Source organism: Carassius carassius, chromosome 36 (assembly GCF_963082965.1).
Source record: "Carassius carassius chromosome 36, fCarCar2.1, whole genome shotgun sequence".
NCBI classification, from domain to species: Eukaryota; Metazoa; Chordata; class Actinopteri; order Cypriniformes; family Cyprinidae; genus Carassius; species Carassius carassius.
Window position 1 is genome coordinate 6,037,018 of NC_081790.1, and position 27,555 is coordinate 6,064,572.

Sequence of the window (27,555 nt, forward strand, 5' to 3'; positions counted from 1 at the left end):
TTTCCTCCCTGTTATTTTTTTGCCTTTTCCCATCTTCTTTCTCTTCCTTCCCTTTCTTTTCAATCTTCCTTACTTGTTTTTCCTAATCTATTACTTTTGGCTTCATTTACCTCTTGTTCCCTTCCCTTCCCTTCCCTTCCCTTCCCTTCCCTTCCCTTCCCTTCCCTTCCCTTCCCTTCCCTTCCCTTCCCTTCCCTTCCCTTCCCTTCCCTTCCCTTCCCTTCCCTTCCCTTCCCTTCCCATCCCATCCCATCCCATCCCATCCCATCCCATCCCATCCCATCCCATCCCATCCCATCCCATCCCATTGCTTGCTTGCTTGCTTGCTTGCTTGCTTGCCTTTCTTCCCTTTCCTTTTCTCTTCCTTATTCCTTCCTTTAATTTCCTTTCTCATTTTTTGTTTTGTTTACTTTTGTTCTTCCTTTCTTCGTTGACATTCTGTTTGCTTCGTTCTTCCTTCTGATTTTTCTTACTGTTTTTCATTTTCTATGGTTATTCAATGTCAGTAGAGTGCAATAACACAGCTCTTTAAGTGAATAATGAATAATGGATTGTGTTTGTAATCATGAGTTGATGCTGTGTGCTAGTTAATGTGACGAATCTCATGTTCAACTCAACTCTTTATGGTTTCATTTGGACTCAAGAGGGTATTTCAAAACCTCCACCTCTCTCTCTCTCTCTCTCTCTCTGTCTGTGCTGTCAGTGAAGCGTTCTGTTGAGAGTTTCAGGAGACTGTGGTTCTTTACACAGTGTTGTTTGACATATAATGTCATTTTCAAACCTCTTGCTTCAGGCTGTTGTTCAAATCAAATTATTCTACAAATGCAAGATTAAATGAGATGGTTGGGGAAAAAATGAAAATAAAAACTAAAGATTTAAACAGCACTATGGATTGCTGTTAGCACCCGACATTTTAAAGGTACTGTGTATGTAATATAAATATCTGTATGTGAATCAAAATAAACTCCTTTGACCTTGAAACTAATTGTCATATTTTCTTGAATGTATTTATCATATATCTTATGTATTAATGAATTTGAAGACCTAGACACGTGACTGGTAGATGTTTATGGGTTGTTGACAACGTGAACATTTATATAAATTTGAGAAGGGAAAGTGTATAAATTAGCTTCTGTAATTGGCTTCTAGATGGTATTTTTAATCACCTTGTTGATTCATTTTAAATGTTTAACATTATGTGACAAATTAACTTAAAAAAATTAATATTCAATGTAGATTCTCAATTAATATAGGGTCATAAACACTGCATGCATGATAATTGCATTAAAGGCAATATGCAGTTTAAATTGATATTTCAGTTTACATTAGCATGCCACATTCATGCAAGAAATATGTGTGTGTGTGTATATATATATATATATATATATATATATATATATATATAATTTCTTTATTTTTTTATTTACCTATTTTTATTATTTGTACTTGCCATATTAATAGGTATTTTAATGCATTTCATTTTCCATCAAATGAACAAAGCCCTGCTCGCTGTGGTTCACACTCAAGTAGTCTGCAGTCAGCACTGAAGTTAAGGGTTTAAAGTATTAATCACAAATGTTCAAAGGTAAACTGAACCTCTTAATCCCAGCTGCTCACACATGGAGTCTTTCTGAGAATTTCTCAAGCTGTGGAAGTGCTAACTCATTTCACAGCCTGCAGCTGACCTGAACTTTGACCCTTTTTTTTCTTAGAAAGACCTTAATTAAGTTGATCAGCTATATGTGGTTTTCAGTTTGTGGAGACATTTCATCTTGTCTTTCTGTCATCCTCTTTTGAAGAGTATTTTTTTTTTGGCGCAATCTTTAACAAGTAATGAGAGTTACCAGATCAGGGTGTTTTTACACCATCATACCTGATTGGTTGACGTCATAGTGACATTAGGTTTAGGGGTGGGGTTGGGTAACCGGGATCATTTAGATTGCATGATTTAGAAACACCCAGCAGTTTGAAAACACCCACAAGTTGATAAACGCCCACTTTTGCACTGCAGAGACTTGTACTTGGAACTAAGGCCTAGTCCACACGGACACGGGTATTTTTATAACCGGAGTTTTTCCTCCTGCGTTTAAAAAAAAATCCCGTCCATATGAAAACGCAAAAACATGCTATCAAGCGCTGTCAAGAGCATGCCACACCAGCAGGCGGCGATATAACCCAAATCGTAAAGTCACCTTGGCCAATCAGAAGCAGTCAGCAGCACACAATCTGACGTCAAACACAGTGGATAACGGCGCACACTCTGACATCGCAAGGCAAAAACCCCTCATCTTTAATGGGTTAATTGTGGTGAATTAGTGAAGACAGGTGATGTAAGTTACTGAGAAACATCTAAAAGCCATCTAATAAAAAAGAATGGAGTTGTTATGTTTGTTTGTGAGAGAACTAATTCTTGAGGGACTATGTGTGATAGGAGAGGTTGTTTCTTGATAAAGTGGGTCTTTTTTAATGTATGTGATGACACAATTTGTTGAAGACAGAAGTTGCTGTTGCGTCGAATAAAAATGAAAAGACTACTCGTGTGTAAATTGTCATTTTGAGTTCATACTTTTCGATGACTTATTCAGAATGATTCATCACTGAATATATTTCAAATCCTTCTCTGGTGTTCAAAAATGACTGGAAAAAGTCCTTGGAAATGCATTGTCCAAAAAGAGTGGAAGCATTTCAGAACTGATTCTGTTTGAACACCTGTGCAAACTTGAGTTGAATCCACTATAATTCACTTTTAAAGTATTCGTTTTAAGAAAACATTTGTTGGCAGAAATGGCTTGATATTCTTTTTTACCTTGTTAGGGCCACCACCATACAGTTCTTATTTTATTTTATTCAACCCTCTCTTTCTCTCTCTCTCTCTCTCTCTCTCTCTCTCACACACACACACACACACACACACACTTAACTGAAGCATATTTATCATCTCAATAGCTCTGTTACCTACAGTGGACTTCCATCTCATTTGGTTTAGTTCTATAAAATGGAGCAAAACCCAAATCGCCAACAAAAGATCCCTGCATGAGAAGCTCTCTATTATCTGTTTTTCTCTCCAGCTCCAGAGGTTTGTATTCTTCAGCTCAAGCTTGGCGAGAAAATATTCCTGGATCCCGCTCCATTCTGTCACTGGTAGCTCAGAATGGAATTTGCAGGCTGTGTTTACTTTGTCCGGCTGCTTTAAGCCTATTATCCAGTGAAGAAAGGTGCGGAGTGTGAGCCAGAGTGCTGCGGGATGGAGAGTGCAGGCCCCCTGATGGCTCCTCTAATCGGTTCGGTGAAATACACTAGAGGGAGCTTTAAATTCAAACACATCATTATACTGGGTCAAATGACAAGGATGATAATTCCCAGAGTGCATTCTGGATAGAGACGTAAATGAAGTTGATGTCGTGCTTATTTTGGGGCAAAGTCATAAAACATTTTCAGCGATTTTTATCATATTTTACTGCTGTTTCTATTCATGCAGTTTTTATGTCCCAGTGACCAATGAAAGTGCAGTTCTGACTCTCTGCCCATTCATTTAGATAGGAACCTGGTCTTGTTAGTCTGAAATAGCCATAGACAGTAAAAGAAATGGACACAGCGACCCCATTGGATTCAACAGAGACGAATGAAGTCAATTAGAACATAGACAGTAAAAGAAATGGACACAGCGACCCCATTGGAACTCAATTGAGACAAGTGAAGCCCGTTTTTAGCTATTTTTAGCACTTCCATTTCTGACGTGCAGACTCAAACTAAGCTTGATGATGTCAGCAACCTGTCTGACAGATGTTAATCTTCTAGTGGCAGTGCGTGCAAACTGCCATCGTCAATCTTGCAGAGACGGCGAGCTTGAGCGGGGAGTTCTTTGGCGTGAGTGAGCAGGAGTAAGTATTCTGATTAATTATTTTGTATAGTATTTTAAAATGTAACGCCAGTACGCCATATTAAGTTAATTGCCTGCGAGCTTCTCCTCCTGTCTGTACGGTAATGCGACAGAGAGTCGAGTGGTTATGACGCAATCGTTAGCCTATTTTTACAAAAACTGTTTCTACGGGGCCATAATGTAACATAGAAGGTAAATTATTATTAATTTATTTAAGAGCCCTTTATACATTGTCGTATATCTTTAGAAATAAATAATGGACAAATGGAGTCTTTAAACGCCTCAGATGTAAAGTTATTCGCTGTCAAAGTGACGCGAAAATGAATGGGAGGTCAATGGGATGCTAACGCAAGTAAAGTTCTGCTACAAGATGGAGGCACCCGGCCGACTTCAACTTCCGGTCGACTTCCTTGCCGCCTGAATTAGAAGCACGTACTTCCTGACGGGTGAGCGAACTGCGCAGACTCAAACTGAGCTTGATGACGTAGATGTCACGTGAGCAACCTGTCTGACAATTGTAAGTCTTCTAATCATTGTGCCAAGAGAAATCTGAATCACCCACCGAATCTTGCAGAAGTTGTTGAATAATTTTGTCCCGTTGCTTTTATGGACTCTCTATGGGCTTCTCCCTTGACTTCATGCCTCCACGTCCCCCCCAATTCCTCATAGAAAGTAAAAGATTGCCTTCGAGCTTCTCCTCCTGTCCATACGGTAATTTCTCTACTGTGTGACAGAGTCGCAGGTTATGACGCAATCGTTAGCGTATTTTTACAAAAACTTCTTCTACGGGGCCACAACATAAGATACAAGGTAATGGAGCCTTTCATACATTTTCGTGTTTCTTTAGGAATAATGAATGGACAAATGAAGTCTTTAAATGCATCAGATGTAAAGTTATTCGCTGTCAAAGTTAACAGCTTAAGTCATTTGTGGATTAATGCGTATTGAAGACGCGAACCGTTTAAAACGATTCAGTTCGATTTGGTGAACTGGTTCAACCGGTTCATTAAGAGTGGCAGGACTTGCCTAAAAAGCACTTTGATATTAATGAATATAATTTTAGTACATAAATTATACTACAAATAAAAAATAGTGCAACATACCACAAAACCCTTCAGAAAGATCCTACAGTTGCGCTTGTCATTGGTGCTTATGTGTTTTGTGTCCATATGTGACGTAGCCTACAATATTTGTGCAAAACACATGAGATTTGATACCCGTGGTGGAGGAAGTGTTAATTTGTGAAAAATGACTTGGAATAGTCAAATTTAACACTTTTATCATGCTTTCTTTTTTGAGCTCTATGTATATTCAAGTCATGCAGGTTTGGAAATGATGCTTACATTTATTCTTGCATCTTTTAGTGAGAGCTTGCAACACAATATTGAGAAATGTTCCTAATCTTACATCCACACCCGCTCATACACAAATGCATTACAGTGAGAAAATATATAAAAGCCCACCCAGATTCAAACTGGGTCAATATTCTCATAATTATGTTGCATTCTGCGTCATGCAGTGTGTTTTGGTGCATTTTTATCTCTAGAAGAATTATAATGATTGGACACAGCATATTTTTTCACAGTTTTTTTTAGGACATCTACTTTAATGTCCAGATTTGTTTGGGAAGCTGTGGCCTCATTAATGTGGTTGTAAATATCAGACCACCCACAGATTTCATGTGTGGTCGAGCCCAGCGACTGATACAATGATACAACACAATTTAAGACAAGTATAAATGAGGTCACATAATTTAATTTCATTGCATTTCACTGAATGCATCAAGCTACAGTAGAAGCATAGACAGCTGCGACAAGGCAATGACCCCACATGGTCCGAGAGATGAACAAACCCCATCTCGCTCTTCATTTTAACACACTTCCTCCCGTCTAGCACCGCTGCAAGCAAATGATGTGCGACAGGCACAAATGACAAAGACAGGCTGAGCGTTTGCAGAGTTTTCACAAGTATTTACACGTCTACTTGGTTTTGGTCATATGGGGAACGTTGTGGCACTGCAAAAAAAAATCTGATTCTTCATCAATATCATTCATCCATGAAAAACACCTAAAATTATATAAGATATTAAATGTATCTGTCTATCTATCTATCGATCGATCAATCGATCGATAGATAGATAGATAAGATTTATGCTTGATTTAATTTTTAATACTGATGAAGGTTTTTTAATTTTATTTGCAGTGATAAATTATGCAAAAAAGCAACAGGGAAGACTGATATTAAAATACTTGCCACATCTCATAACGTACCATACTGAAAAACAACATAGCAACTCATATGCTTTAAGTGCAAGGAAAAGCCTTGATATAAAATTTATACGTAACACATTGAGAATTCTCTGTTTAAATATCAGTACAGTACGTACATTAAACATTAATTTGCATTTATACAGACATTTGTTTTTCACTGTGGAATTTTAAACATTGTTTCTCCTTTATATACACAAGAGGACACACGACAGCTCAAGGACACAATTGGTTGGATCACAAGAAGAAATAAGAGTGACATTCATGCTTCTGTTGTCCTTCAGGAGTTTCCCATCATCTAAAACTCAGTGTTCATTCATGTAATCGATTCCTTCCCTCACATTCAATCGCAACCGTCAAGAGCTCCTCTTATCATTCGCTCTCAAGTCAGAATTGCCTTCTGTTGGTTTGAAAATCATCTTTCATTTTAACATTCGAGCTGCATTGTCCCATCATCCCTCTTAATGAATCCAACTGGTCCACGCTCATTTCTGAAAATTTGGCTCAATGGGCTTCACTCAGCCGTGTCAAACCTTTGCACCAAACGTGCAAAGATGCCGTGAAGGTTGATTTAGTCCCGTTCTGTCTGAACACAAGCCCACACATTGTAATGTTAATGGTAGAAAGTTAACGGCTCACTGGATCCAGATGGTGTTGGCTCTGTCGGGCCGTCGCGGGTCTGCGGTCAGGTCTCCGAAGGTGGAAAAGAACTGCTCCATCTCTTTCTGCAACATCTCGTTTCTCTTTTCCGCATCGTCCTTGGCTCGCTCTGCGTTTCTCAGCTTGATCTCCACCATGGTGTATTTCTTTTTCTCCTGGTCAAGCTCTTCATGTAGATTAGCCATTACCGTCTCCAACTCTACATTCCGAAGTTCCAGACTACAGGGAAGATGGGAAAAGGAGGGTAAATACACCTTTTAATACTGTGATGGTTTAATGAGACACTTAAAGAATTAATTTAGGTAAAAGTTAAATCTGTCATGGAATAAAAAATATTTACTTTCAATAAAATTTTAAATATAAACATATTTCTTAACATATATAAACTTATGTTTATTAACTATATATATATATGTTAATAAACATAAGGTTATATAGGTTAAGTTAACAAACATAATTTAATATATGTTCATAAATATTTTTTATAACAAAATTGTAAATATTTTTATTGTACTGAATGTAAATATTTTTCATTGTTAAAATAAGTATGTATGTTTTCTTATATATTAGTTAATATGTTATTTTTTATTTTAGTAAAATTGAGTTAATATTTTTAACTTGATTAAAAGTAAAAAAATATAATTTGATTAGAAATAGTATTAAAAATAAGTGCTAATTATTTAAAATAAAGATTTTTATTTTATTAAAAGTAAAAAAAAAATACATATTTGTATTTAAAAACAGATTATTTGATAAGAAATTTAATAAATATCATTTTATTTGATTAAAAATAGATGTTGGTTTTATTTTATAAAAAATAAGTATTTTTTTTATTATTAAATAAGTAAATAAAAGTTTTTTTGTTGTTGTAATTACTTGCATTAATTCACAGTTTCCATCCCACTGGCTTGTTTTGTTTTTTTTTGTAGTTTTTTTGGGGGGGCAGTGATGAAATGATCCAAAAAAGCAACAGGGAAGACAGAACACGAATATTCAAATGTTTGCCACATATCACATTTGTACCATACTGAAGAGTGTTTGTGTGTTTATGTAAATTATTTATTTGTTAGTTTTTTTCTCATTTATTTATTGATTGATTTATTGGCATTTCCCTCATTTGATTTCAGTTCCCTTGTTTTAGTTTTCTATAAATCACATTAAAAATATACAGATTAAAATGGAAATGATTTTCAATCTCCATTTAACGGTGTTTCCTAAGTTGGAAACAATTTAGGCAAAAATGTAATTTCATTTGTTTTATTTTCTATTGATTTTTTACTTCATTAAAACTGTGAAAAAAACATCACTAGTTTCTGTGCTCTTTAAAGTTCATTTTTTGATTGAACATGACTCTTACCTCTTGATCCTGGTCTCATACTCGTTCTTCTGCTTGAGCATTTCCTGTTTGAGACTGGCTACCAGGCTGTGCAGTGCACTGTGATTGGTCGGTCCATTTGCGACGGCAAACGTTTCACTGTTATCGCTGCTGCTGGTTCCTCTGCTCCCCCGGCCTCCTCCATTACTGGTCTGCTGCTCCCCATCATCCACCGCCAGTACTTTGTCCTCCTGCACCGGCCCGTCCAACAAAGGATCTTCAAAGTTGCTGCCAAAGAAGTCCTGCTCTGGGCATGTGGTTGTGGAAGAGCGGCAAGAAGTGGAGTTTTCTGGTAGAGAGATCTCGCAAGACGAGGTGGACCACGTGGCGCTATCCACGCTCTGTTTGTCCTCACAACTGCTGCTCAGACTGGGCTGTGTCGTTTGCTGCTGATGGATGTGGACGTTGTGGACATTGTCGTACGTGGACAGGCGGTTCTGCTGGTGCTCGGTGTCTCTACTTTTAGCCTCGCGCATTGTGACATGACCGTTGGGCACCCAGAGTCCATTCCGTCCATTTAGAGTCCCATTTGTCACATACGCGCTGGATACGCCCATCCGAAAGACGCCATTCTGGACGCCCATTTTGGTGCCTGAGCCTTTAATTGCACCCGTCCGACGTGCATGAAGGGTTCCCATGTTGGGTAGAGTTAGACTTTTCTCCTGATTGGCATCACCTGAAGACGATGAGGAGGAACTGAATGATCCATTAGTGACAATCCCGCTCCCTTTGCTAAACGCTGGGTTCTTTTTCACGGAGAGCGGCGGACTGCGGGCCACCTCGAATCGCTGTCCAGTAAAACCATTACGTGGGCTGCCTGAACGAGGAGAGCCATTGTCCAGAGGAACCCGGCTGGGTGATTCTGGCGTGTCCCAAGTGCACTGTCGCACCCCACTGGTGTTATTGTTCTCTTTGTTTTGAATCTGACCATTCGTAGGCCGTTTCTGCGTCTCATTATTGTTATTATTAACCAGTTCCAGAGTGCTAGTATGGTCCTCATCGGGTGGGAAAAGAACATCATGGCGGCCAATCAGAACAGCCATCAATTGCTGGACCAGTACTGTGCCTGAACACATGACAAATAGATTACTCAAACACTGATTATAATCCAGATCCAGAGATTTCTGGAGTGAGAGATATGGATTGGAAGACCTACCTTCCATTATAGTCACTGGGTCCTCAACCTTTGGCCTTAGAATATTTGGCCCAAAGACTGTAGCCAGATTCTGTACACTCATTTTATTCACACCTGAGTAGGACTGAACTTCATCCAAAAACCTGGACAAAAACAATGGTCTTAACATTACAACTGAGATTTCAGAATCTGTATGTACAAAGTTGAATGTGTGGCAAAAAAATAAATTAACAAAAAATAAAAAAAAAATTCACTTGATTGTTGCAAACAAAAATAACATTTTTCTTATTAAAATAAAAATAAAAATCTTGTTTTCAAAAAACTCTAAAATTCATATTATGCTTTGAAAACATCATACAAGTTATTTAATTTTTTTTTCTTTTTTTTTATAGTGCCACTGAGTTAACTGACTCATTCAAAGACAGCCACTTATTTAATTCCTGAATGCATCACTGTTTTTCAGCTGATTCACTGAGTGAACAGACTCAGTGACTGACTTAAATACACTTTTTTATTCACAAATGAATCAGTGTTTTTGAGTGAACTGATTGACTGAATTGACTCAGTGATTTGCTTACAGAGAGTGCCTTGCTTTGTTCCTGAATACAGGGTTTTTGAATCAATCAATTGAGTGAACTGATTCAGTGACTCACAGACAGTCACTTGTATTGTTCCTGAATGCATCAGGGTTTTTGAATCAATCAATTGAGTGAACTGATTCAGTGACTCACAGACAGTCACTTGTATTGTTCCTGAATGCATCAAGGTTTTTGAATGAATCGATTGATTGGATTGACTCACTGACTCAAATTTCCACCACTAATGCAAAGAACTATTACATATTTTTTATACAATATTTTGTGATAAGCCACAGCTGAATGGAATAAAATAAAAAAATCACCTACTTGCATATGTATTTAAGCAGATTGTAGTTTACCGGAGGTAGACCTTCTACTTGCCTTCTTAATTCCTTTATTCCCTGCACAGAGAGAGATTAAAAACAATAATAATTAAATACACATCCAGGATAAAAAGAAATGCAAATGTATGTCTTTGCTTAAACTGATTATAGTAATTCAGTTTTAAATGATCTGGACTAATATGCATGATTAAAAGACGTACTGAATGAAAAAGCAATTAAACCTATCCCATTGCTTTTAAAAGTCTTCCTAATTGACTTTAAATATTCATATTGCAATTTATTCCGTTATTACTGCACTATTCGTCTAGGCATGGGTCAGTGAGTTTAACAATTGATGACGGTCTAGACTTATTGATGCGCTCCATTCCAGATCTGTTTTTATCATGGTCAATATGTCTTTTCCCTGCAGGCTCTCTCTGATGAAAATGACTTTGCTGCACCACATGAGAAAGCTATTTTTCAAAAACAAATGGATGTAGTAAGCCTTTTACTTCATTTGACATGGTACCGCGATTCTTTGCGTGTACCGCACTCAAGGGACTCTCAGAGGTACGAATCTCGCTCAAAACCTTGGGGCAGTAAATTAAATTCAGTGTTGCAAGACCCCGTCCTGCACTTTGATTCTATCCTGAAACCATTCAAAAGCCGCTGGCTGACGCACAGGTGATTCACGCGAGGTAAAAGTGTAACTTAAAAGTCAGAATGAGGCTGTTTCTGTTCTTCGGGGTCAACCTGTTCTTCTTTAGGCTCAGCAAAAGTAAGGAATTGATGCATGCAAGATGAAAGACGAGTGCAGTAGAATAGTGGGATGAGTCATTTGCCATTTTCTCAGCCTGCTGGTGGGAACCGAACTTAAAACTAAGAAAAAGCAAAAAGAGGGGAGCTAAAAAGTTCAACAATGTTTTGAGTCAACAGTGATGCTCATTATGAAAAACAACATCCTTTACATTTGTTAACTTTAGGAATCATGTAGCTTAGTTAAAAATGTTATGCTTTTGAACAAAGTGTTGTAAAATGCTAAATGAACAACAACAGAACCAGAGCAAAAGCCCCTTAGTTCAGGACCAATTTCCCTCATTTTAACTTTAATTTTGATCTTTTGAAAGTATCCTGAAAAAAATAAAATAAAAATCACTCTTTGCACAAAAACATTAAGCAGCCCAACTGTTTTCAGAATTGATATTAATAAGAAATGTTTTTTTTCCCCTGCAAATTGGCATATTAGAAAGATTTCTGAAGGATCATGTGACACTGGGGCAATGATGTTGAAAAATAAGCTTTGCATCACTAAAATACAGTAAATTAAAAAATATATTTAATAAAGAAATTGATATTTTAAACTGCAATAATATTTTTCACAATATTATGGTTTTTAATGAATTTTTGATTAAATAAATGCACACTTGATGAGCATAAGAATCTTCTATCACCACCATTAAAAACAAAACAAAAAAACATTAACATTCAGTCACACGTTCTTTAAAGAACCATTTCTTTCTTAACTTTTTAAAATCTGTAAAACATTCTTTCACCACAAATAAACTTTTGTGAAACAGAAAGATTCTTCATATGTTCATATCTTCACAGGTTCTTTATGGAACCATTTAGACAAAAAAAAAAGGTTCTTCTATGGCATCCTGAAGCACCTTTATTTTTAAAAGTGTACCCACCCCAAACATTACAACAGTAGTACTTTATATGTATTTAGTAACTTGCATCATTAATAACACACACGTTTGAAGAAAACCATTGCACACTTGAGTAATGAGACATGTTATAGCCACCAAGAATATACAACAGGATTTTATGCTTGCAATGTGATGATCAACAAGAGATAACTCACTGCATCCTGGTCTTTGCTGAGGAGTTTGGTGCAGGCCAGAAACTCTTCGTATTTACAGAACGGGATGACCGGCTCAGGCAGCTCTCTCAAGTACAGCTTCAACAATGATGCTACGGTGTGAACGTCTGTGTTACTGCAGAGAAAGATGGAAAGAATAGACATGTAAGGCTAGAAGCAAAAGTGTGTAAAAACCGTGTAGATTGACACTTTAAATGACAGAGTGTGGGTGTCCATGATGTGTCAGTATCCCAGCGGATCTAATGATGATCCCATAGAGGATTTGGGCTTGTGACAATCCCGTAACGAGCTGGATTCATCGACTCTTCCCGGGTGGGCTGGACAGGAATAGCAAGCATGTGTATAATGTAACCGTCACATGCAAATGCTGAGTATTGACCCTTAATAATTATCACCTTGCTTCAGACACCAGTGAGAGCCAAATATGAACGGTGATAAATATTCAGCGTGCCTTCCCTGCCATGTCTCTTCACGACAAAGTGATTGTGGAGCCCTGACAGCCGTCGCTAAATTTGCAGATTGTTAATAAACCGGGGAAGCAGCTGCTGGTGTTATCTGCAGCATTTGGTATTGTGGAAGTGCAGAGAAAGCGTTTTCAGAGAGAGAAAGTATCCAGCATCTACATTTTAGGGTAATGAGAAGGGACATTAGCTTAAAATGGACAACATAACTGCACTTTCAGGCGAAATCTACTAAATGGTAAGTAGTCCATTTGGAAAACTGCACAGAGAGAAACATGTAAATGAGAAAAAGACTAAATTAAAAACCTGGAGGTGTTAAAAAAGGATGAATTTGTCGTTAATGTATAAATGTGAATTCTTGGGTGAATATTCCAGATTTAGATTCTGCTTCATTGTAATGCCAGGCATCTGAGAAGAAAACAAATCTATTTTTACCAAAAGATGGCACTCTTATGAGTTTTAATATAAAGTGAAAGTATGTCGAACATGTTTCAGAGGCTCTAAACAGAGCTGTCACTGTCAACTGCATCTTTTCGCTTTGATTTTTCACTGGAGCCAGAGTAAACTTGGATTTAATGAGGACTCAATTCAGGCATTAATGAGATGGTATTTCTTTGCTAGATTTCATTTACATTCACACATTTAGTAGACGTGTTCACACATCAAAAATGACTTAGTCTGCATTCACATTTTTTAAAATAAGTATCGTATGCTCCACATGGCTGCATTTAATTGATTAAACAAATACAGTAAAAGACTTTATATTGTAATATAATTTTACAATGTAAAGTACTTGTTCCATTGTTCCAGTCTTCAGTGTCACATGATCCTTCAGAAATTATTCTAATATGCTGATTTGCTGCTCATATCACGTTTTTTATTATCAATGTTGAAAACTTTTGCGCTTAATATTTTGTATAAACCGTGATTTTTTTTTCTCTGGATTATTTAATTAATAAAATAAAAAAATTCATGGAGAGAGATGATAAGGAAGGCAAAAGAGATAATACAGACAATCTTGTTTAGATGATTTAAAGTTGTGTCTGTTTGTATTCATGCAGATTCCTTTCACATTCCTAACAGAAAGTGCAGTTAGTAAGTGCAAGTACCAATCAAATGACGGCTTCTCTCCACAGTCGAAAGCATCCTGAAGCTCTTTGACGAGGTTGGCTTGTCCAGGCAGACGGAAGAGCCCTTCTTCTCGTAGACCCCAATGACGGATGAAGTCCACGCACTGCTCCACCAGCATTGGTGCCATCTTATTGCCATAACGACGTTCATATCGAACAGTCTCTTCCAACTTCTGACCGAAGATTCCTGAAACAAAAACCCATAGTTCATGAGGATCAGATAAGCTAATATTTAGGAACATTCTGATGAATTTACACAAGAATTTTGAGACACACACCTGCTGAGAATTTTTTACTTTATTTTATTTTAAAATGTTAAAATGATATTTTATTTTTTTATTGTATTTTATTGACGGACCTAAATATATGTGTGAATATTTTTGGTGCTAATTGTTATATCTGTGAATATTTTTGGTGCTAATTGTTACATTTTATTTAATATTTTAGGTAGGCTACCGTTATGAAAAGTAAGAAGAGCTATCTGACAAATCTTTTACAGCCTTACAAAATTGTTTTAACTCAAGTTTAAACTCCATGTTGAAAAACAATTGATTCCTCTATTCCTATATGTAGGGGGAAAAGTGAGGAGAGAGCTGCTAAAGAAGCATGATTTAAGCTATTCTTTCATGTCACGTTCCCTGAGAAGAAAATCACACACTTCCTCTCCTTCCCTGTTCTTTTGTCTGCATCAGTCGGGCTGAAAACAAGCGTGATTCACATGTGGCATGCATATGAGCGGGGATTAGCCCAGACTTCCTGGAAGCTTTGGATCGGTGCGCTTTCCAGGTCTCCGGACGCAGACATGTGGTACGAGATGGTACAAATTCAACTAAGCCTAGAAGACAGGAAGGGTTTTGCCGCCTTCTTCCTGCCTGAGCTGATGGAGGGGAAAAAGAGGTTGGACAGATGTGAAAAAACAATATTTCACATTTTCTTTCAAGTCCGACTCACCATGTTTGAAGCTGATGCAACTTTTTATTTTACGAAAGACACTTCTGTGCATGAAACTGTAGTAAAATAAGGGATGCAAGAAGGTGCATCCAAAGTGTCTGCCTCTGAGCATCTTCAACAATTAGTCCAAAGTGGCCTACAATCACACTACTGCTGAAAAATCATCCAAAATATTATTTTCCTCCACTGACAGTCTTGGGGAAAAAGCTTTGGGAACTTCCATAGCTGGATCGCAACTGGATCTCAAACTAATGAAGAAAAAGTACTTGACTTGCGTCAATGGTTTTAGTTTTCTATATACAACTCTTTCTGGATGAATAAACACAGAAGTTTCCTATGATGCATCTCTGGACAGGCGATGTCTGTTATTAATGGTGACCACACAGGTGTGAGATGGTGATCTGCCTAAAACACAGGAACCTAAGCAGAAAAAACTGAATGTAGACATTCGCTTGGCTTCAATTCTTTAATGATTTATCCAGAAGCTCTTGCAAGAGAGTCTTGTTTCCCATGGAAAGAGTTTGTGAGGAATCCAGCCAAACGTAATCTCCTGATGGTTTCTCTCCCTTCAGTAAGTTCACCTGGTTTACACTCTGGTTTCTCAAGCCTGGATCTCCTGTCTGTGAATCCTCAGGGATTTAATATCTCATTTTGGTTGAGCTTTTCTTCTGACTTTCACATGACTTTGCTGTCCCTGTTTGCTATGGCAGTCAATTAACAACACTGGACACACACACACACACACACTCGACTTCACGCCGTCTTCAAGCTGTCCAGAGCTTTTCTGCCAACCTCATGTATTCACACAGAGTACTCTTTGTGCTGCTGCAAGGCTCTTATCCTACAAAATATCAAATACGAGGAGCTTTCAGAACGGCTCTCCTTGCAAACTACGTATCTTCTTCTCTCATTACAGTCTTGCACCTTTTAGATCTTCCTTCCTCATTTCAGACCTTTGAGGCAGTCTCTTCATTTTTTCCTCAATTCTTTTTGTCCCTCGTTACAGCCTCGTACCCTTTGAGCTCTTGCAGTTTCTTTGGTCTTCTCTTCTATCCTCTGATCCCTTCTCTTCATCTCATCTTGTCTCCTTTTCATCCACTGATTCATCAGATTGCCCAGAAGCCATTCCTGTATATTCTCTGTCCTCTACTCCTGTACGTCTGAAAGTGGAGTCCGTTCCCTTCTTTAAGGAGGTTTGGATTTAAAGGGGAGGAGACGAACTGCTCCATCGATCCAAAGCTCAGACCTGACCTGTACTTCATAGCAGAGAGTACGACGGGGCCAAAACTACCCCTCCCCTCCGTCCCCTAAGGTTAGTGTTAAAAAGCTGCTAAGCTCTTAGCTGTGTAATCATCTGTTGTGGCTGTTCCCAGCCTTTGGCCCTCATTCCTGCCGTTCACACCGCCGTGTTTTTGTGGATGTTTGAACAACGGCACTCGGCCGTGGGCGAATCACTCACAGCCTAGGTCTTCCAGTTCACTGGCGGAAAAGATTATATGCAGAAAGATTGTTTTAATCTTCTTGAATAAAGAATAAAAACATAAATTCTGAATGAATGAATATTCTTTGTCTAAACCTTCAGACCAGGATTAAAAACTCAAACAAGAAAACAAGTACAGTAAATGCGCATTTAAATGAGCTCTAGATGTTTTTAAGTTCACAAAGAATAGACATGCCAACAGCAGCAAATTATGACTTCATTAAAAAGCCTGTAATAGATTCTCACAGTCAGAAGCCATATAGGAGCTGCAAACTGTATAACACATTGCATACAAAAGTGGAAGTAATTTTCTTGACCTAAGAAGCTCAAATCTGATTGGCTGGGTTTAACGTGTGAGAGGTTTTCATCTTCTACTTTGCTTTATTTCACAGGAAGGACATATTTTTTATTTTTTGTGAAGTCATCACAAAACAAACATGCTTTTCCACCAGTGGTCAATTACTCTTTCAGATAAACTCATGAATAGCATGTTAAAAATGGCTTTACATGTCAATTTTTCAGAGAGACTCTTTCTTTTGTCTAAAAATTGCAGTTCTTGGCCAGAATGAGCTGAAAAGGTTTGATAATTTTTTTTTTTTTTAAACACTAAATATAGCACTAAACTAGTCTATTTTAGTATTTATTAATTGAGTTCCGAAATAGCTTTTTTTAAAATTGTTTAATTTAAGTTTTAGTAATGTTTTTTATTATTAGATTATTAGATTTCAATATTTATTTATAACTTAATTTTTGTCATTTCAGTTTTTTTTTAAGTGCTTCAACTTTTCTATTTTTCATTTAAGATTGTTAAAATTTGAAATTCAATGCGTCATTTATTTTATTTCAGATTTATTTCAATTGCAGAAAACAATTTTTGAGACAACAACACTGCGTGAGACTGAAAAAAAAAAAATCCTTAACCAGACCTAGAAGCCTATTCTCACAAATTTTAGTCCTAACTAGTCGTAACAATTTCTTGTATTTTCATGACATCGTGCTGGGAAGCTCTAATTGGTCCACACATCTGGCTTTTCCTGTGCAGCATTGCGTCTTCTGTGAGGACAGATGCGTTTCTTGACACTGCATCTTTAGTCGAACTGAACTTTTTAAAGAATATGTGATTTCTCTTGGATCAGACTGGAAGGGTCAGCTTCAGACAGTCAATACTTCATTAACTACAAAGAAAACACTTATATGTCATTGCTGAAAGCTGATAAAATCTTTGACAGAAGTGTGATCACACAGCAAAATAACAAGTCAAAATCGAATAACGTCTTAAAGGGATTCTAAACGTCTGTGGCCTAATGAATGATCAGCTTCTTGCAGCTGCACACACATGCTCATATCAAATCTGAGACGGAGATGTCGAAGGTCAAGGAGAAGAGACTGGAACAGGCATGCACTGCAACTGGGTGGTCGTGAACACCACAGGACCCCTACAGTGGGATATTATACACTCTTCGACTCAGTGACCTTTGACCTATGGGGTAAATCAGCTGACTGTGGTAGGTAATGTCACTTTCTCAACTACAAATGTGAACAAAAGATACATTCCTGAGGAATCCTAATTCTTTTGGCTACACATATGTAAACATGAGATATAGATATATATATATATATATATATATATATATATATATATCACAGAGAAATATTTAAAGGTTGTAAGACCAAGACTACAAACCAAGCAACACAAAAAGCACTATGCTGGCCCTAGATATTACAAATGACTGTGTAAAGTAACTTTTGAGTAATTTAACTGTGTTAACAAGCAAAAAATACTTCAAGAAAAGCCAAACACAGCAGGTAAAGTTGATGTAGGACACGTTGTAAATTCCACAACATGCCTCTCAAAGTTTAATGCACTCAGTCTGTATCACATGGTTTTGTGCCTTCAACTCTGGCTGGACTACATGAGCTTATTCCTGTGAATGGATGATTTCTGCCCACACAGAGTGGGATCATTCAGATGGCCATGCAAGGATGAGTCATTCTTGCAGGCTGGTGAGCAAACCTCTTAACTGACCCCAGAAAGTGGGCGGTTTAATGAGGTTGGTGCAAGTTCAGAAACGTTTTAAACGTTTAGAATTTTAGAAATTCTGATTTCTTTTTTCTTTTTTTTTCATACATACATACATATATAAGGCCTATATAAGCAAACAAACAAATAAATAAGCTTTATGAGTGAGCATGACCCGAAATTTGACTAAAACAGTTCACACTTCAACTTCCCCAAAGTCCAAACCAAAACTACGCCCTTGTAGTATAATATATAGCAAAGCTAAAGCTGTGCAAGTAAAGCAAAGTTAAACTGTGACCAGTCTGTTTATATCCATTAACCAACAATGACTTATTCTGACAAACTGGTTGCAGAAAGCTCACCCCCTCCAAACGGAGCCCATATCACCCTGCGGATGCTCTTCACCCAGTCCTCCATGTCATTCTGTGTGCTGGCCATAAGTAGATATGTCTCATGGTTGGATGTCATTCGCTCCCTGTCGCCCCCTACAGAAAGAGCATTGAAATAATGGTCAGAAGTTTGTTGGGTTTTTTGTTCTTCCATGTAAAAACACAGTAACATTTAACACGAATATCAAAATATCATTTCAAAAGCCATTATTCACATACACACTTTCAATTGTGAAAATAGCTTGAGCTTTCTTTACTTCTTTTAGTCTGCGAAACCTTCCTTTATAACAACTATAACAACTGGAGTTATTTGCTCACTCCTAGACACTTCTGCAAACCACTTGTCAACAGCCAATTAGGTCTCGGTCATTAAAGATGAGTGGCAGAACATGCCTTTGTATACTAAACCTCAATGACACTTCTGTGATCTGTCATTAACCCTCGACTCAAAGCCTTTATTTACAAATGCACAGGTGTGTTGACATCTGGGAAGGGTTCTGGGCTTGAGACGTCACATGTTTAGTTTGTTGGGGAATGAAGTTTCTGTCTTGTTTGTGAGAATAGCATGCATGGGCCATTTGAGCTGGCTCATGAAATTGAAATGAACACTTTAATGGTAATTTTTTGACAGGTTTTTAGAATAAAATGTCATTCAGGGAACATAAGCTTTAAAACATCTTTAGATTTTAACTGAAATATTTATTGCAACAGTGTTGATTCAAATGGTTTAAGCAAATAAATAGGACACACACATACACAGAAAAACAAAACAAAAGGCAGATCAATACCGGATATATCTTGCCTCTCATCCATAAGGATGGAGTCTTTAAAAGCCTGTCCAATGTGTCCCGTCCCTACACTGAGGGAAAGTTTTAAGAGTTAATGGAGATATGATTAGTGTGAAAGACTAAATTATTCAGTGTATTCATTCGTGTAGTTCTCTGGGGACTCTCGCTGTCTTGATCATTGATTTTCTTCTGCAACGAGATCAGTTTGTCAACCATTAAAAATGTATTTATGGACTGTCGAGAAGCAAAGCAGATGGAAATCATTGAAGGAACAACAACGGCAGCGGTGATTCCATTGATTTCTCCACGGCACCCCTCGAAACGGAGCAGTTGATCATTCGGAAAAAGCTTTCAAGCACAACCTTTTTTTTGTCAGATTTGGAAACTTGGTGCTTCAGCTTAAATGCCTTTTAGATTTGCATTCATTTCATTTATGAAAAAATGATTGTTTGCCTTCATCTGGGTAGCCAAACAAGGTGTTCAATTTACAAACTCTGTATTACTGGTTCTAGGATAAGTTTGCATACTGAGGTGAATTAAACATGGCAATGGAATATTGGAGCAAAAAACCATTTAAGCAAACGCAACAGCCCATATTTTGTACTTTTTGTAAGGTTTCATGCACCAAAATTGGTGTATTGCCATCTTAAATAGACTTAAATAGGCCTTTTGTAAGAGTTACTCCACACATAAATGGGCTTGGTTATGATACAGTTGTTTATATGACATAATAGAGGCATTTTCTTTAACTAAAACAACAAATAGAACCATACAAAAAAAAAATCGGAAAAATCAACAAACATCTAATTTACATTTCAGAAACTTGTGCTAGTGTTTCGGCATCCACACCTGTTTTACAAATGGAAATGAAGGAGACAAAAGCTGGAATGCTGAGCTGCAGCCCACCACCTGAGGCTGGAGATGAATGGAGGGTAAGATAACAGCAACCTAAGCCAAGACTAAAGTGTCATGGCATATGCACCGACCCGCTCACATAGGAATGCATGCGTGCAACAAAGGGCAGACTCGACAGGGGTCCGGCTCGAGGACAGTTTATAGACCATCTGCTGCGGTCTTGTCTTCCTATCGCTTCAGCACATATAACAACACATGCACACTCACACAAGAGGCCTGAACAGACTGTCTGATGACCAAGACGAAGCTAAATGAATCATAAATGAGCCTATCTGGCAGTAAACAATGACTGTTTACCAATTAACACAGCACCTGTTTCAGAGAGAGAGAGAGAGAGAGAAAGAATGAATGAGTCATCTTAACTGCAATGTACAGCTGCTAGAAATGACAGCCACACTTGCACTTCACATAAAATCATGCAATTCATTAAAACATTCAGATTTGTAAAAAAAAAAAAAAAAAATGTATCCATTTCTAAAATTCAGTTGTTAAAGAGCATGATTATAAATTTTAAAGTGAATTTTAGCTCAAATTGGCAATGCAGGTTAAAATGTCAATACTGTATATATATATAAACATTTATATAAATATTTTTTAAGATCTTATGTTTTTTGAAAGACGTCTTTTATGTTTAAAATACAGTAAAAATAGTAACACTGTGAAATATTATTGCAATTTAAAATAACTATTTTCTATTTGAATATATTTTAAAATGTAATTTATTCCTGTGATGCAGAGCTGATTTTTAAGCATCATTACTCAAGTCTTCAGTGTCAAATGATCGCTCAGAAACCATCCTAATATGCTGATTTGCTGCTCAAGAAGATTTCTTATTAATTGCAGTGTTGAAAACAGCTGTGCTGCTTAATAATTTGGTCTTATTGGATCTTTGAAAGTTCAAATGAACAGCATTTATTATAACATTGTAAATTCCTTTTGATCAATTTAATGCATCCTACCTTAATAAAATATTCATTTCTTAAAGAAAAATCTTGAAAACTTCAAACTTTTGAAAGGTAATATAAATCTGAAAATAAAAATCCCTTTTAGTTAAGTGAAAATGGTAGATACTAAACAACGCTTACTAAAAATCATGCCTTAAGCTTATTAATATAAAAAAAGACTTCTGAACAGTAATGTACTGTAGTTCATAATAATACATCTTTCTAAAGATGTATATATATCATCAAATGTGTTTAAACTATTTCTATCATGCTTTTGTTGACATTTTTGGAGGTCAAAAGCAACCATCCCCACTCACTTTCACTGTATGGATTAGAATAGATTGAAATGGTAAACAAGTGAAAAAAATAGCACAGGTTTCACCACCACAGACCTCAAAATGAGCAGTTCTGCAACAAAAGTCTTTAGTTTGGTTCAAAGGGCAGGATGCCATTCACAAAACAAGACGTTCTAATCTAGAATAGTCCCACGGTTCACTTTTAAATCATTTTACCCAATAAAACCACAACTAACCAGCACTCTAGTTCTCTCTAGAGACCCCTGACCCTGCTCTAACTACACACAGATACTCTAATAGATTACCTTCCTCTCCAAATGAACTTAACGATCTATGACCCACACACTCTACCCTCCCCTCCATTACCTGGCTGTACATTAACATTAATGTGGCCCTTTAAGCTAGACTTTTCCCATGAGTATAGATAGAGGTGACCCATTTATGTTATTCTAGGACCAGCAACCTTTTCCCAATTGTAAACAGAAGCTTAAAAGTTCTGAGCTCACCATCCATCTTTTGGCTTCTCTCAAGGGTTCATTATGAACTAGCCTTTCACAAGCCTGCTGCCATTGATCCCAGTGCCAGTTCACACACATTTAGGAGGCTAACGAGAGGCCTTTGTGCCCGCTGAGCATTCAACAATCACCCATCTTCATGACCAGGGCAGGGCTGAGCCAGTTAGCAAACCATAATGTGCCAAGCACGATGTCACCGCTGACAGATCAACTCCAGCGATCTTCAATAAATAAGGCTAATATGCAAATGCAAGTGCTAATTACATTTAAAATAACATCATTACATTACATTGCCAAATATTGCATCATCCGTGCTTTTTGGTGTGAGTGTTTTTCCAGACACACCCCCAGACCATTCAAGATTTAGATGAGATTTTTTCTTCATTGAAACAGATTTGGAGATATTTTTAATTTTAACACTTGCTCACCAAAGGATCCTCTGCAGTGAATGGGTGCCGTCTAGGAGTCGACTGATATATCGGTCGGCCGATATATCGGGCCGATATTTGTCATTTTTTTAATATATCGGCATCGACCGATATCCGTGTTTAGTAGCGCCGATTTAAAGTCAGGCACGTCGGCGGGCAGCCCCGTGTTATTGGTGCGGTGGAAAGTGCTGCTGCTGCCACTGCATGTGAAGCACCCCAAGCCAAAACTTTTGGAAGATTCAACAGCAGTCCTGGGAGATAAAGGTAGTCAAAACGCATCTGCAATGTTTTCAAATGACACATTATAGTAGTGGTGCAACGGATCATCATTGATCCGTGATCCGATCGGATCAATATCTTCGGTTCGTCACACACGTGACCCGCGGATTGATTTATAAAAAAAAAAAAAGTTGCGCATGTTTAGTCCACACTCAGTGGTCATGGCGAGCGGAGGAATGGAGGAGCTTGAACGGCCGGTTCATTTTGTATTCCCTGTCAGATATAATGATGAGGAAAGATGTTACAGTGAAAATATTGTGCCAGATCTTTATGAACAGGAGAAGAAAACAGTTGTGGATGAACTATGCCGAGCATCCTCTGTTGCGCTCACGACAGACGGGTGGACGTCCAGGGGGACGGAGAGCTCTGTGACGATAACTGCTCACTTCATCACAGCACACTGGGAGATGAGAAGTCCGGCTATTGTGTTAAAAAGAAGATATTATGTGCACTTTAAGTTGATTTCATATATTTTAATTTAATAATTTAATGTTAATAAAAAAAGACAAAACGTATGGCCATTTGGCCATTTGTCTTGGCCTTTTTTTTTTTTTTTTTGCTGATCCGAAAAATGATCCGATCTATATGAGGACGAGCGAGCGCGGGTTTGGCTAGATGTATTTGGAGGTTATTGCTCACGTCTCGTTCTGCACATATCCAAATGTTTCCATATTCGCAATGTATCTGAATGTTAAACTATAATATTTTTTATTTATTTAATGTAAACTAGACGATAAAGATCATCCTCTACACATGAGCAAAAACGTCCTTGGAATAACAGCAGAGTGGACCGGTATACTACGGTCTATTTAAACTGACCAGTGTAACCTATTAAATGTTTGGTTGACTGTACTTTATTTTAATAATGAACAGACTGTGATGTAAGTTTGAAATTAGAATGCACTTTAGATGTTCTGTGTCATTTATACCAAACACAATATATATATATATATATTAGGGATGGGACGGTATGAAAATTTAATATCACGATTATAGTGACTAAAATTATCACGATTATCAATATTATCACGGTTTTGTTGAAACGAGATGAAAGTGTTCAAAAATAGTTGATGCTCACACTGAAAACATTTCAGCAAGTTTTATATTTAATAATCAACAAACAACTAATAAAACAAGCAACTCTATGCACTTAATTTAAAGAAAGATTAAATTCTGTGGCATTTCCTTCCTTACAATGAAAAGTGTAGAAGCATAGAAAAGCATAGAAAAGTCACTGACTTTCGCCATTACTTCTCGAAAAAAAACAAAAAACCATTGTGCGCTGCGCTTGCGTCAGACTGTTGCTGGCTGGACATGATTTAATAGTGAGTTATTAAAACCGCGATAATCAAACACGGTTTTAATGATAATTCATTTTTAAACGATATTACTAACCTTCAGCACATTTTATCACGGTTATCAATAAAACCGGTTATCGTCCCATCCCTAATATATATATATATATATATATTTATATATATATATATATATATATATATATATATATATATATATATATATATATATATATATTACCTGTTTTATATATTTAAGACTTGGTCAGTTTATTGATTTTGTTTGGTTAACTTTGGATAAATTTTTTATTTTAATACCGTGCAGTGCACAAAATTAAGTTTCGAGAGATGGTTCAAGTCAGTGCTCAATAAATGATGATAAGTTTAGAAATGTTGTGCATCCACTTATTATTAGTGTTTCATTTTTGCATGCAAATGAAGGGGAAAACTTCAAGATATCGGCCCTAAAAATCGGCAGCACATATCGGCCATCGGCTGACCCTGACCTCTAAACATCGGCATCGGCTATAGAAAAACCCATATCGGTCGATCTCTAGTGCCGTCAGAATGAGAGCTAAAACGGCTGATAAAAACATCACTATAATTCACACTCCAGTTCATCACTCAATGTCTTGTGAGGTGATAAGCTTGTTTTTTAAGAAACAAAACCATCATTAAGGCTTTATAACTTTAAATCATTGTTTCTGGCCAAAATACGAATCCACAATAAAGCTTCCTGCAGTGAAATAGTCCAAAACCTGTTGTCTTTTCATATCAAAATCCACTGACATATTTGTTTAGAACTACTTTGGACTATATTCTCTTGTAAACTGTGCTTGATCTGTGCATATTTTTTCCTGATTCAGACTAGATGACTTATATAATGTCTAGATTTACTCATATCTTAGTAATGGTCTGAAGTTGAAATCATCTTGATGGATTTGTTTCTTACAAACGCACAGCTTTCTGCTTCACAAAATGCTAAATGTTGGATTTGAGTCATGTGGATTATTTGTGGATTATTGTGATGTTTTTAATCAGTTGTTTGGACTCTGATCCTGATGGCACCCATTCACTGCAAGTGATGTAATGACACATTTCTATAAATGTAGTACAATGAAACAAATTCATCTATATCCTGGATGACCTGAAGGTGAGTACACTTTCAGCAAATCATCATTTTTGGAAAAACTATTCCTTTAACTAGGAATTCATATACAGATATAACACTAAGTAAACATATACCACATAAAGCAGTATATTTCTATATAGAAAGCCCTCTGACAGTATGTTTAACTACTGGAGAGAAGGTTTACCTAGTTTAATGTATAGCCCTAGCAAGAACCATGAGCTGTATGTGTATGTGTATGTGTGTGTGTGTGTAATAAACAACAAGAGAATGAGCCATAGACACACATTCCTGTCGCGCTAAGTGTGTTTATCAGTGTGTGCTGCTCTTATGGAATTCTCACATATGGAATAATCTATCATGTGCACAAATCCTAAAACATCCCAGAAAGACAAAAAAAAGATACTTCATTTTCAACATCTGTCAAGATAACGTCACACTGACATAATAAATCTAGGCTACTCACACAGAACAGGGTCCAGGATGCATTCTTGAAATGTATCTGTGATCATTTTTAATTTTAAGGGTTAACCCTCTATTGCACAATGGATGCAATGAGTAGTCATTATTAAACATCCACCTTGTCATGTATTTAATTTGGTCACTCTGTATTTCACAGTTCCTAACTGTACAATATGCCTGTACATTATATAATGTTAATATACATTGCATATTTGAGTTATTAAAATCTGTGTAAACTGAGTTGATAATCACACGTGGCACAATGGAAAGCCACATGATGACTTCAAGTTCACCAACAAGAGTCAATAACATTTTAAATACTATATAGAGCAGGGTTACCCACACAAACAGCTTCACCACATCACACTACATTAATGCAGTAAACATGAACTAAATAACATAAATGCAACATAAAACAATTAAATATAAAACTAACAACAAAAAATATATATTTTTTAAATAAACCCTAAAAAAAAAACAGTTTGCACGCAGGGTGCCAAGACCAATTTCCCCATAAATAGTGAAGTTATTCATACATTTTACGGTGATGAGATCAATTCTATTGTATAATATTAAAATTAATAATTTCTATAACATTGCTTTAGTAATGCTGAGGTAGAGGGTTACAAATAGCCTAGTTCAACTTTTTAAACGCGTTCCTAGACCCTTGCGTTGCCTCTGTTTTTTGAACGCAAGTACAAACACGTTCCGTATAAAACTCTACATTTCAACGTCCACATCTGCGATTTCAGTCCAGTCTTGTTTACAATCTCTGTAAAATCTCACACGCAACAGTTCCAGTCTCAGATTTTGCGCGCTACAAAATGAAACCACAAAACACGACAACACTACAGAATACTAACCCTTTTTTGGCATCCAGTTGCGGGTGGTTGTTACATGCGTATGGACTCAGAGTACTGCAGAAATAAATCCCACTAATGTTTCACACTGATCCGCACAGCAGCACCTCGCGCACCGGCTGCGCGAGACACAATAGGATTAGCAGAGCGCTGTCTGTGTCAGTCCCTCCCCTCACGCGCTCGGTGCCACTACGCTGTTTGTTTGGCGTTTACAGATGCGTGACGTCATATACGCTGATGAGTGTGAATGGAGGACGCTGTTGTTCTTTTAGTTTTTTGCATTTATTTCATATCGTTGGATATAAAGGCTTACCTTTTAAAAACTTTGTATTTTTAGGGGAATACAACAGCAATCTAACTTGTCTTCTTCTTAGCTTTGTGTTCTTCGTAAGAAAGACTGGGCTAAAGATTTTTTTAAATTACATGTACGTACAAATAAAGCTAATTTGAGTTGGGTTACATAGGTCATATTTTTGTTTATATATGCTGATAATATGCTGTTTAAGTGATAATTCCCAGTGTGATGACATCACACATGAGAAAATTTTTGTTGTTTTATTGTATGTCTTTCATTTTATGTAATTTTATATAATTTTAGAATTTTATTTATTTATGTTTAATATTTATAATACCAATTTGTGTGTGTGTTATTTTAAAATTTAATTTGATTTCGTCTGTCATTTTGTAATTTCATGTAATTTTATTTGATTTGATTTTTGCATTTTAATTTTAATTTGCAATGAATGTTGTTGACTATTTGTGATGTCATTTTGCATTTCAGTTTGATCTTATTATTACATTTTGGTTTGGTTTGTTTCATTTTATCATTTCATTTTGTTATTTTATTTTGTTATTTTATTTCTATTTAATGGCATTTTATTTAAGTGGATTTCAGTTTCAGTTTTTATTTTATTTTATTTAGAATTATTATTTAGAATTACTTAGAATTGGCATTTTTTTCTTTTTTTTTTTTTGCAGAGACAAACAAAAATGTCTATTTTGCATTTATAGACATTAATTCTTTTTTTGTCATATGTTTTGACTATTATTGGTGGGTTAATGTTTTATCCATACAATAAAATGATGGGAATATTAAAAGCTTACTAGCCCTCC

General features: G+C 36.7%; 1 protein-coding gene across 5 annotated transcripts in view; it reads right to left on the reverse strand.

Annotated features, from left to right (window-relative positions):
* Positions 1-6,076: 6,076 nt before the first annotated feature.
* The window catches only part of LOC132116997 (rho GTPase-activating protein 24-like), an 84,928-nt gene continuing 63,449 nt past the window's right edge, over positions 6,077-27,555 (reverse strand). For 3 of the 5 annotated variants that reach the window (XM_059525962.1, XM_059525963.1, XM_059525966.1), the window contains 7 exons: positions 18,505-18,627; positions 13,671-13,878; positions 12,083-12,215; positions 10,223-10,296; positions 9,339-9,460; positions 8,165-9,248; positions 6,077-7,026 (listed from right to left, as the gene is read on the reverse strand). In XM_059525962.1, coding sequence (XP_059381945.1) covers positions 6,783-7,026; positions 8,165-9,248; positions 9,339-9,460; positions 10,223-10,296; positions 12,083-12,215; positions 13,671-13,878; positions 18,505-18,627 — 1,988 coding nt within the window. In that variant the 3' untranslated portion in view covers positions 6,077-6,782. Of the gene's footprint in view, positions 7,027-8,164; positions 9,249-9,338; positions 9,461-10,222; positions 10,297-12,082; positions 12,216-13,670; positions 13,879-14,642; positions 16,105-18,504; positions 18,628-26,445; positions 26,617-27,555 lie in introns of those variants that run through there. The other 2 variants (XM_059525964.1, XM_059525965.1) reach the window with 2 other exon arrangements.